This window comes from Thrips palmi, unplaced genomic scaffold (genome assembly GCF_012932325.1).
Source record: "Thrips palmi isolate BJ-2018 unplaced genomic scaffold, TpBJ-2018v1 HiC_scaffold_15, whole genome shotgun sequence".
NCBI lineage: Eukaryota > Metazoa > Arthropoda > Insecta > Thysanoptera > Thripidae > Thrips > Thrips palmi.
In genome coordinates, this window is record NW_023144624.1 from 7425435 (window position 1) to 7443130 (window position 17696).

At 65.8% G+C, this 17696-nt stretch overlaps 1 protein-coding gene across 6 annotated transcripts in view; it reads left to right on the forward strand.

Annotated features, from left to right (window-relative positions):
• LOC117640872 (protein FAM102A) overlaps window positions 1-17696 on the forward strand; it is a 34292-nt gene that overhangs the window by 8711 nt on the left and 7885 nt on the right. For all 6 annotated transcript variants that reach the window (XM_034377822.1, XM_034377827.1, XM_034377823.1 and 3 more), the window contains exons 3-4: window positions 17214-17334; window positions 17412-17608. In XM_034377822.1, coding sequence (XP_034233713.1) covers window positions 17214-17334; window positions 17412-17608 — 318 coding nt within the window. The remainder of the gene's footprint in view (window positions 1-17213; window positions 17335-17411; window positions 17609-17696) is intronic.

Sequence of the window (17696 nt, forward strand, 5' to 3'; positions counted from 1 at the left end):
TTTACGGTGCCGCTAGCTGCAAGGTAGCTGGCGCTAGCCGCTCGACGCGGTGCTCCGTCCGTCCGCGCCCTCCAGCGGGGCGCCGTGGTGGGCGGGCGTCGACGGCCACGTCCGCAGGATGGCGCCGTGCAAAGGTCGCGCTCGCGGACCCCTCCCTCCGTGCCCTTCCTTCCCCTCCTCGAGTTGCACCGCGTGCTGCCGTCCGACTGTCGCTTTCGTTGGGGTGCCCCGAGGCCCCCGCCGCCCCGCCCCGCCGCGCTTCGCGTGTCGGAAGGAAAGGCCCGGGCCGGCGCCGCGCCGCAAAGGGAATCATGCGCCATCGCATGTTGGCGTGGCAGGGCCTGGCAGGGCACGGCCACAATGGGTTCGGTTCGCGTGGAGGGCCTGTCTGATTCGCAGCCCGCCGTCGCCGTGCCCTGCCGCGGGGCGAGCGAGGCGAGCGAGCGAGGCCCCCTCGCGGTGCCGCGCCACGCCGCCAGCGCCTACACTAGCCTACACCTGCCACAGCATAGCCCAGCACGGGCCGGCAAAGCCCCTGCAGTGCAACACCGCGGCGTGACTGGGCGTGACACGAAGTGTCGCGACGTCACTCGACGTGGCGCCATTTGCAATGACGCCGAGCACTGCGCGACTGCAGTATGCGGAGCGATTGCTGTCTTGGCTCTCTCTCTCTCGCACCCCTGCGCAACCCCTCCACGAGTGCGAGAGAGGCGGAGCGACGGCGACGGTCTGAGTCGAGCACCGTGTAATGCGAAGCCCGGATTGCCGCGTCCACGAGTATTTCAGCGTTTGGCGCTGTGGCTGACGAGGACCACGGCGAGCTGCAGCGCTGCAGCGGGGCATAGCCCAGTGGTTCTCAACCTTAGGGTCGCGACCCCAAGCGGGGTCGCGAAATTTTTTTAAGGGGTCGCGGCGATGCTGGGGTCGTGTTTTGGGCCGATTTTAAGCAGCCACTGCGTCTGATCCGAGGCGGGCATTTTGCTCCCTCAACGGGCAATCGGTCTTTGGACCTTCCTTTAGCATGCCTTTGTTACGGAGTGCAATTATCAGTCTTAGTTTGGGAGCAGTATTGTCTCAAAGTTGGCCGAAACGCTCAGAAATGTCTATGAAAAATCGTGTTTTGGGCCGATTTTAAGCAGCCACTGCGTCTGATCCGAGGCGGGCATTTTGCTCCCTCAACGGGCAATTGGTCTTTGGACCTTCCTTTAGCATGCCTTTGTTACGGAGTGCGATTGTCAGTCTTAGTTTGGGAGCAGTATTGTCTCAAAGTCGATCAAAACGGTCGCAAGTGTCTTTGAAAAATCGTTGTGACTATTTGGTCAACTTTGAGACAATACTGCTCCCAAACTAAGACTGATAATCGCACTCCGTAACAAAGGCATGCTAAAGGAAGGTCCAAAGACCAACTGCCCGTTGAGGGAGCAAAATGCCCGCCTCGGATCAGACGCAGTGGCTGCTTAAAATCGGCCCAAAACACGATTTTTCATAGACATTTCTGAGCGTTTCGGCCAACTTTGAGACAATACTGCTCTCAAACTAAGACTGATAATTGCACTCCGTAACAAAGGCATGCTAAAGGAAGGTCCAGACCAACTGCCCGTTGAGGGAGCAAAATGCCCGCCTCGGATCAGACGCAGTGGCTGCTTAAAATCGGCCCAAAACACGATTTTTCAAAGACACTGCTGACCGTTTCGGCCAACTTTGAGACAATACTGCTCCCAAACTAAGACTGATAATCGCACTCCGTAACAAAGGCATGCTAAAGGAAGGTCCAAAGACCAACTGCCCGTTGAGGGAGCAAAATGCCCGCCTCGGATCAGACGCAGTGGCTGCTTAAAATCGGCCCAAAACACGATTTTTCATAGACATTTCTGAGCGTTTCGGCCAACTTTGAGACAATACTGCTCTCAAACTAAGACTGATAATTGCACTCCGTAACAAAGGCATGCTAAAGGAAGGTCCAAAGACCAACTGCCCGTTGAGAGAGCAAAATGCCCGCCTCGGATCAGACGCTGTGGCTGCTTAAAATCGGCCCAAAACACGATTTTTCATAGACATTTCTGAGCGTTTTGGCCAACTTTGAGACAATACTGCTCCCAAACTAAGACTGATAATTGCACTCCGTAACAAAGGCATGCTAAAGGAAGGTCCAAAGACCAGTTGCCCGTTGAGGGAGCAAAATGCCCACCTCGGATCAGACGCCGTGGCATGTTAAAGGAGGGGTCCCGTGGGGTCGCGAAATTTTTCCTGGGGGTCGCGGAAATTTTTGGCTTCAAATTTGGGGTCGCGAGCCGAGAAAGGTTGAGAACCGCTGGCATAGCCCCTCCTGGTGGCGCGCTGCGCCGTGCTGCGCAGGGCTGCGGACGACCCCTGTCCGCGGTGGTGCACGGTGGTTGTGGCGGTGTGCAACAGGGTGGCCCCGAAGCCCGAAGCCCCGCTAGTGCCTCTCTTTCCCTCCCCTCTGCAGTGTAGTGGCAGTGTTGCAGCACTCTGCAGCGGGGCTCAGCCGCGCGGCGGACACGTCCCCACTTCGACGTCCCCGCCGGGGCCGGGCTGCCTAATGAGGACACGTCTCGAGATGGGTCGCTCTGTCTCTCTCGCACTCGTGGGGCTTTCTTATGGGTGCGAGAGAGACAGAGCGATGAGGACGACTCTCGCAATCAGTCTACGGAACGGGAACGCCCCCGGCGCAATCGCGAATTTCCAGACATTTGTCACCGTTTTGGCCAACTTTGCATTCTCGCAGACCATTCTCATCAGATGTTCACACACATTTACCAGTGCTCTTTGACATTCACTAGCGTTCAGACTAAATGTGTCTACGCGGCTTTCGAAACATACATGAATTCACATTCTCCGCATACGAAATGAGCGAGTGATTCCCCCCTCCCTCGGCTCCGACCGGCGCGAAGTGGAGACTGATTCCGGAGGGTTCCGTTTCGCTGCTGTCTGCACCTATTCAAATACAAGACGCCCCGAGAGTGCGAGAGAGAGAGAGAGACTGCGCGACGACAGCGCGGAATCGGGCGGCGGATGATTGGCTGCACGTGGCCGTCGGTCGGCACGTGGGCGCCACTGCGCCACCGCCACGGCCACCGCCACGGCCACCGCCACGGCCACCGCCACGGCCACGAGGAAGCGCCACGGCCACCGCCCGGCCGAGGCCGCCACCCACGCCACGGCCGCACCGCCACGGCCACCGCCGGGCCAGGCCGCCACGGCCACCGCCACGGCCACCGCCACGGCCACCGCCACGGCCACCGCCACGGCCACCGCCACGCCACCGCCACGGCCACCGCCACGGCCACCGCCACGCCGACGAGGAAGCGAAAGGAGGGTGAATAGAAGCCGCCTGGCCGGGCCGCCTCACGCAGTTCGTCGCGTCGTCGCCGCAGTGGGCGGGGCGGCCCGGCCCACTCGCCGGGATTACTGTGCCCACTCCGTGCCCACAGGGGGTCCGCAGGGAGCCCACACAGGGGCAGCCGTCGCGCCGCCGCCCACGGACTCGACGAGCGCCCCGTGACGTCACGTGGGCTTTGCATCGGGGTGGGCGGGCCGAGCCGGGGCGGCCTAGACGTTACGGGACGGGACGGCTCTCCCAGGGGATCAACCATCATCCCCACCACTGCACGTCGGAGACCTTTCTCGGAGGCCTCGTCGGGGGACCTTGTCCGTCCGGGACCTTGCGGGGGTAGGCGGCTGGCACCGAGCGAGACGACAGCGGGTCACTGCAGCGGGCCTCTGCAGGCCTGCAGGGACCTGCTCCAGACACTCCAGCCTCGCTCCAGCTCCAGCCGTGTGGAAGCCGGGAAGGTTTGCAAGGCCTGGAAGGGCTGCGACCTTGACCGCCCGCTCTCCTCGGTGCCGCCCTTTGTGGAGGGCCCTGCGACGTGCCGTGCCGCGCCCCGCCGTTTGGGACGTTTGCGCCGTTTCGGTGGCAAAGCGAGGCGAGGCTGCGCTGCTGCTCTCAAAGGAAGAACAATAGTCGTGAATTTACATTGGATATCGCAGGCGGTGCTGGCGGGTGTCTCTTTTACGGCCCTCCGCCGCGCTGTTCGCCGTGCTCGCTGTACAGCGCCATCCCCCTTTCCGGCGCTGTCCGCTGCCGCCGCCCGCGGGGCGCGTGTCCTTGGCGGCGAGCCTTGAGGGGAGCTATCTCCTCGTCAGAGTGCCGAGCCGGGCTGGGCCGGGCCGGGCCGCCCTTGGGCGGGTTGGACGGCGGGGCGGACGGCGCCGGCCAGTCAGATGAAGCAAGCGGATTGGTATTGACGTCCCCGCTGCCCCGTGCTGCCCGTCATCCCCAGCACGCGCCCCGCCCCGCCCCGCCCCGCCCCGCCCCGCTGTATTGGTTTTATCTCGACAAGCAGTTTGCCGGGATGAGACGCGGCAGTAAATGGAACTTATTGGCCACTGCGGCTGGGCGGGCTGGGCGGTGGCCATGGAGGGGAGGGGGTGGGGGTGTTGTCGGCGGCCAGCGTCTGTCCTCGCCCAGGCTCCAGGCTGCAGGCCGAGTCCGAACTGTCGGTGGTCGCTCTGTCTCTCTCGCTCTCACGGGGCGTTCCGCAGCGGTGCGAGAGAGACAGCGCGGCGCTTTTCCGTCGTCGCAACCCCCTCGCTAATTAGAGAGTGTCTGCTCGCCGTGACGGCCCGACGGGGCGCCGGCAAGGGCCGACATCGGATAGGAGAGGAAGGAGCGCTGCGTCGAAGAGAGCCCCGCGCCGAGCGCCGCGCCAAAACGCTGCGTTTGGATTGGACACGCGTTGTTTCGGCGCCGTTAAAAATGCACGGCCCGTTTTCGGCGGTGTGATAGGATGGTGTGTGTTACGGCCGGGCGGGCCGGGCGGGCCGGGGCCCCCGGACACGGCAATCTGTCGGGCGGCGGCGGTTGGGGCGACTGAAATATTCATCGGCGAACCGCCGCAAACCGGGATGTTCGTGCAGCGCGCCGGCGTGGCGGGGCGGGGCGGGGCGGGGCGGCAGCGCACCTGTGCGTGGACGTGGTTCGTATTGCGCGCGTCAAAGCCGCGTTCCGTGGGTTCCCTGTTCCTCTTCGGCCCGTGCACAGTGCACAGGGTCAGGGTCCACGCGCCAAGTGCCGGGGCAGTGCCGGGACAGGGCTGGCAGGGCCGCGGGGTCAACGAGGTACAAGTGGCCCGACCGACAAGCCAGGCACGGTCCGCTGCATCGCGCATCGCCCGGCATCGCCCCGCTGTCGCTGCGCGCCGCGACACGGCGGTCGTCGCGCGGCAGGCAGTGGCAATTTAAATCGGAGCGCCGGCCGCTGGAGGCCGGTGGAGCGTCTCGAGATTTGGGCAGGCACCGATTTCTGATTAGTGACTCATCACGGTCCGCCGAAATGGCGTCGCTGACTCGCAGGAAAGGCTCTCTGCACAGTCACACCGGGTCCGCTGGTCACCGCCCTGGGCCAGGGCCCCTGGCGCCGGCACGGCCTGCCTGCCTCGCGGACGCCGAGCGCGACGCGCCGAGCGACGCGGACTTGCCAATCGAGTTAGCCGCTCGTCGCGGCTTTGCGAGGCTTTGGCTGCGCACCCCGCCGCCTCGGTGGGTCGCCGCGGACCCCGGCTGACTCGCTTCGTCGCCCGATCGCGGCCGCCGTCTTCTAATGACGTTCGCCTCCACGTCGCCGATCAGCGCCCTACCGGCCGAGGCGATTAACTTAGTTTTCGACGCAATTTTCTGGACCTAATAACCAAGACGACGTCGACCGCGAAAAGAGAACAAGACAAAAACTGGGGCAATCCTGGATCTGACAAGGAGTGATTGTGCTCTCTGTTTGTGCCGCCTCGCTTTTGTTTTGCTCCTGTCCGAGCCGAGCAGCAGCGGGGCCGCTAGAGCCCAGCCGGGCCGCGCGGCCGGGCGCTGCCGAGCCAGTCTGCCCCGTTTCAATTTGAGCTTACGGCGCCGCGCTGGATGGATAATTACCAGTTAGGGAACGAGCCAGTTTACGCTTCTTTTTATTTTTGGAGTGTGCCCTACTTGTTTTGCTCCATTTTTATTCTTATTCCCTTTGAGTCCTTTTTCCGTCACTCTCCACCTGTGCGGACTTGTGGACCCGGTACGCCCTTTTTTCCGAACGGGAGGGGTGGGGGGAGCGTTTGCTCATTTCACTGCTTTTTATTTCGTTCCAACTTCTGCGCGGTGTTTATTCTCATCCTCTCTGTTCGCAGGTACGGCCCCGCTGGTGACGGAGAGCGATGGCTGTCGGCAGTCGAGTCGACCTGGGTTTGCATACCGGCTGCGACATTTTTTTTCCCATTTACTTTCAATTTGAGCCGCTCGACGAGGGTCAGTGTCCTGAAGGGAAACGGGAGGGCACAGCACTAGGCGTCACTCGGCATGGAACGGGCCGTGCGGTGGTGTGGCCGTGTGCCTGTGGCGTGCGAGAGCGGTTCGCCCCACCGGCCACCAGTCGCCTCTCAGGAAGCAGGGTTGATCTGATGTGACCCTGCGCGCCGCGCGGTGCGAGTGTGCGACGCGCCGCGACGTCTGCCTAGCCTGGCTGCCACGCTCTGTCCTTGTCACCTCGCCGCGGCGCCGCGACGTGGTGCCGCGATGTGGCACATGGCGCCTCCGCTCGGGTGGTCCGCCTCCCTCCCCGCGGCCGCTAGAATTTGTCATACTTTCAGACTATACTTTGAGTGAGGCCAATCGAGAGGAAGGGGAAATGGAGGGGGGGGGGGCATTCCGCGGTCGCGAGGTGCGTGAACATGATAGGCTGGGTCAGGAGCGATCCTCCGCCGCTTGCGGTTTGAACGCGCTGACGCGCTGCTCCAGGACGATGGCGTAGCTGCCTCTGCGTTCCTCGCGACGCTTTTCTTTATTTCATTTTGTTTGGGGGAGGGGGGAGTCTAATCCCGCCAGATTTGCACGTCGCGCTGGCTGACTGCTCGTTGTACTCGTCGGCGTCGCCCGAGACTTTCATCGCGTCGACGCGACGCGCCTCTACAACTTTTCTGCTGCCAGCTTGTCTCCTCAAGGAGCCCCGAGGTAAACGGGCAAGGACAGGGACCGGGGCCCGCGGGGCGGGCCCGCAGTGTCCGGACCAGGCGGAGCGGTGTCAGCACGGCGGAGCTGGAGCCGGATGCACCCGGCTACACCCGGCCATCCGGGATGCCAGGGCAAAGGCACGCCATGACCCGCACGGGTCCGGTGCCGCACCGGTCTGCGGAGGGCAGGCGCGGGCCCGTCGCGTTTCTTGACCCCTCCGAAATGGCCCTGTTTTTGTTTTCCTTGGCCGGGGGCGCCGGGGGCGCTATCCGCCGAAGCAGTCAAAGCAGTACCTGTTGTTGACCCGCCGCCGCCGCGGTTTACTCGTTTTACGGGGCGCTGGCATTCCCCAGAGGGGGCCGCACGTCACCACCAACCCCCTCGGCGCCCCCGACATGAGGGCCCCCGTCGAGCCCGTCACTTTGTTGACGCGCCCGCCGCGCCCCCCGCGGGGCCGCGATGGGCCGAGACGGACGGCGGCGGCAGTGTGGCGGCAGTGGGCCCCATAGGGGTCGATTAGCGGAGCGTCGGGGCCCTGCACGCCCGGCGGGTGGCGGACAAAGGGAGCCCTCACTGCCCTCACTCGTTGACTCGTTGACGGCGTGGTGCGCGAGGCTGCCCAGATGGCGGTCGTCTTGGACGTCTGGGTGTCGGCGGCCACGGCCCGTCCAGCCCGTCCCCGGTGCCGCGGCGTGCCGCCTCTAGACGCAGCGCCGCCGTTGCGTGTTTGCACGCCGTGTGCTTTCGCTGCTTCCTTTTTCGTCGGGCCGGGTTCTACCTGGTTCTACCTGTGGCTGCTTTCTTCTCGCGGCCCCTCCCTCTTCCTTCTCCTCCTCCTCCTCCTCGGCGTCGGCCCGTCGGCCGCCAGGACGTGCATCGGTGCGTGCTGCCGGGGCTGCCGGCCTTCCAGGGGCCGTGGTGGCGTGTCCGCGTGACGTCGAGCGCCGTGCCTCTGGCCGTGCCCCCGCGGGGCCTCGCCTCGCGACCGCAGCACAGTGCAGTGCACAAGGCGGACCGCGCCGCCGTGTGGGACCCGTGCAATCATGGCGCCAAAAGTGGAATGGAGGAGCGGAGTGGCGGGGGAGTGTGTTTTGGAGACTCTCTCGCCACAGAGCGCCCGGCCGTGGCGCGGCGCGGCGTGGCGTCGTCGCGGTGCCTGCGAGTGCCCATGCGAGTGCCTGCCAGGTCTATTTCGGGGAAGGAAGCGACGCGCGCGCTCCTGGATGCACGTGTGGTGCGCGGGGCCGCGGGGGGACGCGTGACGCGTGCGCAGTGTGGTCGCAGGGGTCGCGTCGCGTCACGCGGCGCGGCATACAACGGGGAGGGGGCCAAGGGGGTGAGGCCGGCCAGGCTGTACTGGCGGCTTGGAATCAAGGGCCTCGGCCTTGCCCTTCGCGGCGATGGCGATGGCGAGGCCTTGGCGACTGCTGCCACTGCTGCCTTGGCACCTGACCGCGGTGCTGCCAGCCAGGCCGCGCCACGCCACGCCACGCCAGGCCGAACCCAGCGAGGGCTGCTGCCATTTAGCGCCGCTCTGCATGGCACCGTGCCCTACGAGCCGCCCGCCGCCACCGTGCGCGCGCGCGCGCGTTTGTGTGTGTGTGTGTGAGTGGTTATTGTTTGTTTTGGTGGTCGCTTTGCTGTCGCTGCCGATAGGGTGTGACGTCACTGCCAGATTGCTCCGCGGCCAATCGGACTGCGAGCTGCTGCTGCTGGTGGTGGTTCCGCTGGTGCTGCAGGGGGTGGGGGCGCTGCGGCTGTTACGCGGGGCGGCGGGGCGGGCGGCACCGCGACACGGCACTGCGTCACGCCAGGTCACGCGGCTGGCGGGGCTGGCGGGGCTGGCGACGACGCACGCCATGCGGGTGTGAGTGTGGAGGGCGTGGAGGGGGTCCAAATCAAAGTTCGGGGTTGCCAGTGGCGGTGCCACCTCTTCCAAATATTAGCATAGCCATTCGCCGTGTGGCCGCGGGGCTGCGGGGGCCCTTAATGATTCTCGCCTGGAAGGGCAAGAAAGTGCGCCGGGGGGGGGGAGTATAGGAGCGCCACTGGGGGGCGCCGCCTGCGTCAGCTGGCAGGGCCCGTGAGTTGAACCATGTGGGAGGGCTAGGCCGGCTCTGACGCGGGCTGCGCCCTCGGCCGCGAGCCACCCCTCCCTCTCCGCCCCCGCGCTCCCTGCGCCACCCCAACACACTCGATGTCTATTGGCGCCGCGCTCCGCTACGCTCCGCTGGTGTGCCAGCCCGGCCACCTCGGCCAGCCGACGGCCAGCCCGATTCCTCAATGCCAAGTTGAGTGACCGAGGGGAATTTCCTTGTTGGCCGCAGCCAGCCCGCTGGCCGTCCCCGCGTATGTAAGTCTGTTTCGAATACATATTTCGGGATTTAAATTACCCAGTGGAGTGGCTGCGGCGTCGCCTGCCGGTGACGGTGTCCACGTTCTTCACGGCCGCTGCGGCTGGGCGTAGGCCGGCGTAGGCGCTCACCCACCCCTCCCATTCACCAACACACTCGCCCGCGTCGTATATTTTGGGTACCCGAGAAGGGAGAAGACCGCGCGGGTGAACGTTTTGAAATGTCGCGTTTACGCGCGTGGGTGGCAGGGGCGGGCAGGCAGGCGTGAAGGGTGGGGGGCGGGGACATTTCGTGGATCACCGCGCACGCCGCGACGTGGTCGGGGAGGCCGTCGGGGAGGCCGTCGGGGATAGTGGCGGTGTGGCGGCCGGGCGCGGTGGTATTTGGCCGTTTTCGCCCCGGCCGGCACGCCGCTCCGCCACTCCGCCTAATGAATGCCGTCGCGGACGTGGCGCCGCCGATGTGCAGCCGCGGCGGTTTATTAATATTTCGGTAGTTTGTGACGGCGGCGACGAGCCTTTCCGGGAGGGGGACGCGACAGGAATAGTTGGTGGGCTTGGCGGCGGCGGCGCAAAGGGAATCCTGAGAGGGCCGTTGCCCTTCCCCGCCCTGAAAGGGGAAGGCGCTGAAGGCGGCCGAAAGCCCTGCTGGGCTCGGGGCTGGGCCTCCCCGCCACGTCAATAAAAGCCAGGCGCGCTTTTATATTATCATTTTTTACGGACTCCGCCATGAGGGGCGTCGTCGGGAGTGCGTTGACATTTTACTCGCATCTGGCATCTGGCAAAAACAAAGTAGGGAAACGGGTTTTATCGGCTGGGCCCGGCGGGCTGACGCTGACCCCGGTCCCCCGGCGGCCCGCGCGGCGCGCGGCCTCGACCTCCCCGCCACGCCACGCTGACGCGACGCTGGCTGCCGGCGAGCGCGCGAGCGGAGGGCTTGTGTCGGTGGTCGGGACCGCCGCACCTGGGCAAGGGAGACGAAATGGTCAGAGTGGACACCGTCGTGTTGTGCATTGCGAAGTCGGAGTGGCGCCTCGCGTGCTGTTCCAGGAGTCGCGACGGTGGCGGCCCCCGACTGGCCCCACTTGACTTGCATTGTTGCAGTCGGCGGGGCGTGGTGGCTGCCGGCACTGCCGGGCGAAACGACTGCCTGCCTGAAAGTGTAATGCCTGATAATGTCCCGAATTAGTTGTGTCGCAGGCTCGGCTCGGCGCTCCGGGCGCGCTCGCCTGGAATACGATTGCCACAGCGCAGCCAAGGCGCAGTCCTAGCCTGCCACCCCAGCAGCACAGCACGCCCCAGCCCCGCGGCTCCAGGCAGGCCGGGCCGGGGCGCCCTGCCACCGAGCCTGCCACGCGCCGACAGGCAATCAGGCAATCAGCGAGGCAAGCGGGGATGAGCAACCGCCTCACTTTCGGTGTCGCCAGATTAGATTCGGTCCTTGCTGCTGCCATGGGGCCCAGCCGCTCGCTCGCAGTTTCTGCCGAATCTCGGTGTTTTCTTTGTTTTCGCTTTGTCTGCACGACACAATGACGGCATCGCCGGTGTGCGATGCAGTGTGCTGTACTCGCGTGGAGGCTATTCCGGGAAGAAGATCATGGACGTCGCGGCGGTGGCGGTGGTCGCTCATGACGGCATGATGTCATGTGTGGCGCTGCGCTGCCGGCGCTGCCCGTAGCGGGGCTGCCGGCCTGCCGCGGGGTCGGCCGGGGTCACTCGCGAGACGACGTCGTGGTCGCGGTGACCCGGTGCCATCGCTAGCGTGTGCCTGTGTGTGTGTGCGCGCGCTCGTGTGTGAGTGTGTGGCGGGCTTTGGCCGCGCGGTATGGCACCCCGTGGCGACCGTGGGAAGGGCGCAGGAGAAGTTTTAGAAATGCGGCGCGTTGGGAAGCGGCGATGAAAGGCCAGGCCATGGACATCGACGTCGCAATCGCCTTTTGTCTCGGCTCGGGCTGCCCGATTGGCTGCCTGCCTGCCTGGCTGCCTGGCTGCCGGGCGGAGACGACCTGACGAGTTTATAACGAAGCCCCGGCTGCGTTATTAAAAGTGTATTGATGTTTAGCGAGGCGCGCGGCGCGCGAGGCGACGGGATGAAAAGTTTGCTCGCTGAAATGGCGATGTCGTTATAAGCGAGTTGACGCGGCGGGGCGAGGCCGGCGAGGCCCCCGGCGAGGCCAGGCCAGGCCTCCGGCTTCCGAGGAAGTGGAAGTGGCGGAGTGAAAAGGGGCAGGGGGGGGGGAGGGGGGACGTTCGCTTCGTTCGCTCGGGGACATTTCGCGGCGACTCGTGCGCGACTCGCGACTCCGACTCGACGATGACGGCACGGTGTGCATGGCGGGCATGGCGGTGACGCCACCCACTGGCATTTGGGCCATTTCGGGTGTCGCCGCGGCGTGGAAAAGGACTTGGCGGCCCCGCCCGTTAACGAGATGCCGAACAGCCAGGCCAGCCAATCAGCCAGCGCGGAGCCAGAGGCAGACGGGCAGACAGGAGCATCGCGTGGGACTCGGCTCCTCTCTCTCCTCTCTCCGATCGGTTTTCGTTGCCCGAGGACGCCGACGAGTCACCGGTTTCGCGAGATTCGCGGAACGCGGACTGACGGCCACCCCACCCCACCCCACCCCACCCCGCGGCGCCCGCTGACAGCAGGGGGGACGCAGACGCAACGCACACCACTTTCGATGTTTTTTTTGGGGGGGTTTAGCGTCTTCTCTTATTTGCCTGCGCTTTTCCGACCAAATAGAAAGGGGGTGGAGCTGGGAGTCCAACCCTCTTGCCGCGGGCCGCACGGTGGGTGCCCCTTGCACGTGGACGAACGCGCGACTCCCTGCCCCGTGCTGTGTTGCGTAGTCGCGTTGACAGTGGCGCTGACATTTGGCAGTCCTGAACTCCTCACCGCACCCCGCGCCGGCCTGCGAGGCTCGCAGCGACGCAGCGCAAGCGACACGGCCGAAGTGTCAACTTGTGTACGTCCGGGTCTGGTCTCGCAGCCTCCGGCACGCCCGCCCAGGCATGCCTCTGCGGGGCCGTTCCGCACCCCCTTTCATATGGATGAGCTGAGCTCCGGACCCGTCCGGACCCCGCCCGGCTCAGCCCGGCCACGCCCAGCCAGCCACGCCCGGCCACGCCCAGGAGCGCGGGGCCAACGGGGCGGACACGGACAGGGTGCCGTCGTCGTGGTGCTGGAGCAGCGTCAGGCAGGGTTCAAGGCCACGGGGCGGCTGGGCGGTAGCGTGCACCGCGGCGCCCCGCCTCACGTGTATAACGTTCTCGTGGAAACGTTTCGGCCCCGGCAGGCACGGCCCCGGCCCGGCGCTTGAACGTCACCCACACTGCGCCAGAGGCCGGCGGTACCCGGCGGCCCCCGGCGGTCGGTCTGTGTCATCCGTTTCGTCGGAACCGCGACCCCAGCTGCAACTAATAACGATGCCGGCGGCGGCCCGCGTCTGTCAGACTCGTCTGGCCCGGCAGTGCAGTGGCAGCGAGCAGAGTGCACTGTGCAATTATGTGCACGGTACTGCCGGGTGCAGGCGAATGCGAGCGTTATTTTTTGGCCGCGCGGCCATTGCAACAGGCGTTGGGCCCGCGGGCCGGGCATGGCGATGGCGGTGTACTGCCTTATGGCGCTGTTTGCGGCGCGGCCCGTCGCGGCGGCGCGGCGCGGACTGCTTTTATAGCTTGTCGGCGCACTTAAAGTGCTCGGGGCACGCCGCGGAGCGCAGAGCCGCGGAGTGGCAGAGAAGAGAGGAGGAAGGTGGCGTCTTGTCTTCGGCTTCGGCCCGAATCGCTCAGCACGGCACTGAAAAAAGGACGAGAAACGTTTTCAGCCGCGCGGACTTTGCTGGTGTAGTCAGTGACTGCTTAAATGCCGCAAAGTTGATCAAAACGGTCACAAATGTCTGTGAAAAATCGTGTTTTGGGCCGACTTTAAGCATCCACTGCGTCTGATCCGACGCGGTATTTCGTCCTCCTTCAACGGGCAATTGGTCTTTGGACCTTTCTTTTGCATGCCTTTGTTACGGAAAGCGATTATCTGCCTTAGTTTGGGAGCAGTATTGCCGCAAAGTTGATCAAAACGGTCACAAATGTCTGTGAAAAATCGTGTTTTGGGCCGACTTTAAGCATCTACTGCGTCTGATCCGAGGCGGTATTTCGTCCTCCTTCAACGGGCAATTGGTCTTTGGACCTTTCTTTTGCATGCCTTTGTTACGGAAAGCGATTATCTGCCTTAGTTTGGGAGCAGTATTGCCGCAAAGTTGATCAAAACGGTCACAAATGTCTGAAAAATGGTGTGCCCTGCACGGCCCCGTGGGGCTGCCCCGTGGGGGTGCGAGGGAGACGGCGGCGCCGTTCGGAATTGGCCTGCCGGCAGTCTGCAAGTTGTGTGCGGGAGATAACGAATTTATTTCGGCGGTACTGTCTGGCCTTATCGCGCTGCCCCAAGCAGTGTGGGCTGGGCTGTGCTGGGCTGGTCTCGGGGTTGGGACGTTGGGCCTCGCAACGGACGGCGCGGCACCCCCGGCCGACCGGATGATGACTTCGGCGCGTGCTCAAACACGACGTCGACGACGCGAACGCGCGCTTTTGCTGCTTTTCCATTTTGCTTTTCCCTCCGCCCCTTCCCCTCCGCCCCTCGCCGCGGGCCGCGAGGCTCGACTCGTATTTCGCGACTCGCTGTACAAATTTCCCGCTAACGCGTCCTCCGCCGCGCGCGCCCCGCCGGGCAGCCGCAAGCACGTTCTCCGAGTTTTTTTTTCCGCGGAAAGCGGCGCTGAAACATGGCTACGCTCTGGCGCGAGGCGCGAGGCGCCCGAGGCTCATTGGGAGCGCGCTTCGCTTCGCTTCGGCGAAGGCTCGGGCGAAGGGGTTCCCGCCTGCCGCCGCCTCACCGCGCCGCTATTCAACGACCACCGACACGTGTTTCCCTACACTCACGCGCTCGGCGCTCGTCTTGGCATCGCGTAGCGCGGCGGGGTGCCAGCCAGTACGTGGACGTGGACACGCCGCCGCGCCCCGCCCCGCCCAAGCTGGGTTCCGGAGTCCCGGCATCCGCTCGCCTTGACCGGAAGGCAATCCGGCCAGGCCCCCTAGGGGCTCGGGGCCCCTCGTCCCGCGGCGGTAGCGGTGCAACGAGGTCAGGCGTGGCCGGGCTGGCCGTGTGGGGGCGGCGGGCTGTGCCGGGCTGTGGCTCTCGAGGGGCGCTGGCTAGCTGGGTGGTTGGTTGGCGGTGCATTGCCGTAGTCCCGCCCAGGTTGGCCAGGATCAGGGCAGAACACCTCGGGGAGGCCGGGGCCAGGCCGTGGTGTGGTCGGGCCGCCATACCGCCACTCCGCCACCCTCGGGACCTGGTGTGGTGGTGGTCGGCAGGCACGCAGCCTTGCCCTTCGGACGGGGGAAGTTCAGGGTCATGGGGGCAGTGTAGGAGCAGTGTAGAGGGACTAGGGACTCGCGGGATTCCCGGCGAGTGTCCGCGCCGCGGCTTCCCAGTGACGGTACGAGGAGGGGGAGGAGGGGGTGTCCTTTCTGTCCTATCCGCCCTATGCGTCACCCTGGGGCTGCTGCACACCCATTCACGCCCCGCATGCCCATTGATGCTGGCCCGCTGGCCGGCCGAGGGTTGGGGCCGCGGGGCCAGCTGTATCGACCACCCCCGCGCGCCGCCCCCGCCGCCCCCAGCCGTCTGGAGAAGCAGTGCCGCGTTGGGGGTGGCCCGGGCCGGGGCGGCCAGGGCCCAGGACACGCGTACCCTGAAGGGCCCTGGCGTCGCCTGGCGTCCTGGTTCGGGCAGCGAGAGCGGCGAGAGCACTCCCTGGGCGGGGATGCATCCGGCGCTTCCTAGAAGCACGGGCAGGCACGGATTGGCGCGCAGCTTGGGCTCGGCTTGAGCACTAGCAGACGCGCTCTCCGCAAGCGGCGAAGGCCGCGTGCACGTCTCGGCCTTCCCCTAAGCACGCCGCCCGCACCACCTCGCGGCGTCGACGGCCGCGATGCGCACCTCGCCGTCAACCGCGGCTTGCACCACGCCGTGCGAACCAGGCCGTGTGGTTAGCGTCGCGGCGTCGCGGGTTGACGTGTTGGAGCATGTTGTGCGAGGGGAGTGGCCGAAAGCCGAGGGCACCAGCACCACCCCCGAGCGGTGAGAGGTGCGTGAGGGGAGAGAAAGGGGGGGGGGTCGTCCCTGCCTTTGCCGCCCTATGGGATTGCCGAGGCCGACCTTGGGAAGCGGTACGAACGGGTTTCGGAAGGGTTGGGGGGAGGAGGGGGTTGTGTTTGTAGCAGCCGTCCCGTCTAGCAGCGCGTCGCGGAGAGGAAAATATATTTGCCGAGCGGCAGCGGCGCGCGTTGGAGATGCGCTGGCTGTGGCAGCCTGCGGCCAAGCCTTCGGTGCCCCGCCTGCGGTGTAGGCAGCGTGGGGACAGGCGCGGCGAGCGGGTTGCCTGCGGCACGGCGCCCTCCCATTGCAGCGGCCTGCCTGCCTGTCGGCCGAGGCGCTGGACTCCCCAGTGGCTTTTGGGCTTTTGGCGCGCTCAAGCGAAAGGGCAGTGCGCTCGCAGTGCCCGGACGGGGACCGGATGGCGACCGGACGCCGACGGGACGGGGGCTGCTTCTTTTTGGGGGCTGCCGTGGTTGCGCAACGACTCCGCGGCGTCGCCCCGGAGTGCCGAGTGTCGGGGCGGGGGCCGCGGGGGCGCTGTCCGGGCTGCAGCCATGGCTCCGTCGGCTCTGCCGCTCTGGCTTTATCGACGCGCCCGCATGACGGCGGCGTGTTTTTCCCGCTGCCAAATTGGTTTAGCGACGGGTGGGGTGGGGTCGCAGCCCCGAGCAATCAGGTGTGGGCCCCGCCAGCCCCCGCAACGCCACCGCGGCCCGGAATAGCGTCGCGTCCGCGATCTTCCTCCGGTCGCTGGAGCGGGGCTTTAAATAGGCGCGTCGCGTGCCCGCCCCGCCCCACCCCGCCCGTGCAGGGCCATGCAGGGTGAGGCGGCGCCGTGTGGCGTGGGCGGCCGGCCGAACGGCCGAACGGGTGATGGATGTGTGGGCGTGGCGACGCCCCGGCGACGCCCGGGCGACGCTCGAGGAGGGCGCGCTTTTGCGGGGGCGAGGTGGTGAGGCTCGGGGTGCGGTGTCCTACAAAGTCCCCCCGTGCCGTGTCGGCCCGGAGTTTGCCGCGGTTCTCGGCCCCCCTCGCCTAGACACCCCGTGCTATTACCGCCGCCGCCGTGCACCCCGCGCCCTGCTCGCCCTGCACAAGGGCGCTCGTCACGCCAATGCTGGCCGGGACCCGGGACGCAGCGACGCAGCGACGCAGCGCGGCGAGTTCAATCGGCACGTCCTCGCGTCCTCGCCTCTGCGCGTGGAGCGCGGCCGGCGCTGTCCGGACGCAGCCGGTTCTCGCTGGAGTCCGGGGGGCTGCTCGGGCTGCTCCTCGGCGGGGAGGTGGCGGCGGGGCGGCCTCGCCTCGCGCCCCGCCTAGCCAGGCTCGCCACGCACCGCACGCCCCAATCGCACCCTTTGGTTTTGTAATTGAGGCCGGCGCTTTGTATCGACCACGGCGTGTCTGCGTCAAGTGTTCGCGTGGCCCGGCGGCCGTGTCGGGCCGAATGGGACTTCCGCGTCGGGCGGGGTGGAAGGAAAACATGACACACTAATGTCACTGCCCGGCCCGGCCGCCCGTGTAGATGCTATCCGTCCTTTCGGCCCTCCCCGAGGTCCTTTCCCTCGCCAAGTCGAAGGCCGCCTCCGCCGTCCCGCCGGATTTATCAATATCCGCATCGCCCTTGCGGTCCTCCCATTCGGCTGTTGTCCGCCCCGACTCGACTTGTTTCCTGACTCGCTGGCCTTGTTGTTGCAGGGAGGAGGTGCAGGAGCACAAGGTGCGGTGGAACGCCAAGTTCGAGTTCTTGTGCAAGATGAGCGCCAGCGCGTCGACGGGCGTGCTGGACCCCTGCCTGCTGCGGGTGTCCATCCGACGGGTAAGATCGGTGTTGTTGTTGTTGTGATGCAATCGCTTTCCGCCGTGTACTGACTGTGTGTGTGTGTGGTGCTCCAGGAGCAGAAGGGCGGCCGGACGTTCCAGAAGCTCGGCTTCATCGACCTGAACCTGGCCGAGTTCGCGGGCGCGGGGCTGACGTCGCGGACGTGCCTGCTGGAGGGCTACGACAACAACCCGCGCCACCGGCCCGACAACTCGATGATCAAGGTGCACATCGGCATGAACATGCTGTCCGGGGACATCCTCTTCAAAGTGTGAGTTGGCCGTCTGGGCTCGGTGCTGCTTTCCGTGTGTGTGCGGTGCGTGCGGTGCGTGTGTGGTGCTGACCCATGTGTGTCTCTC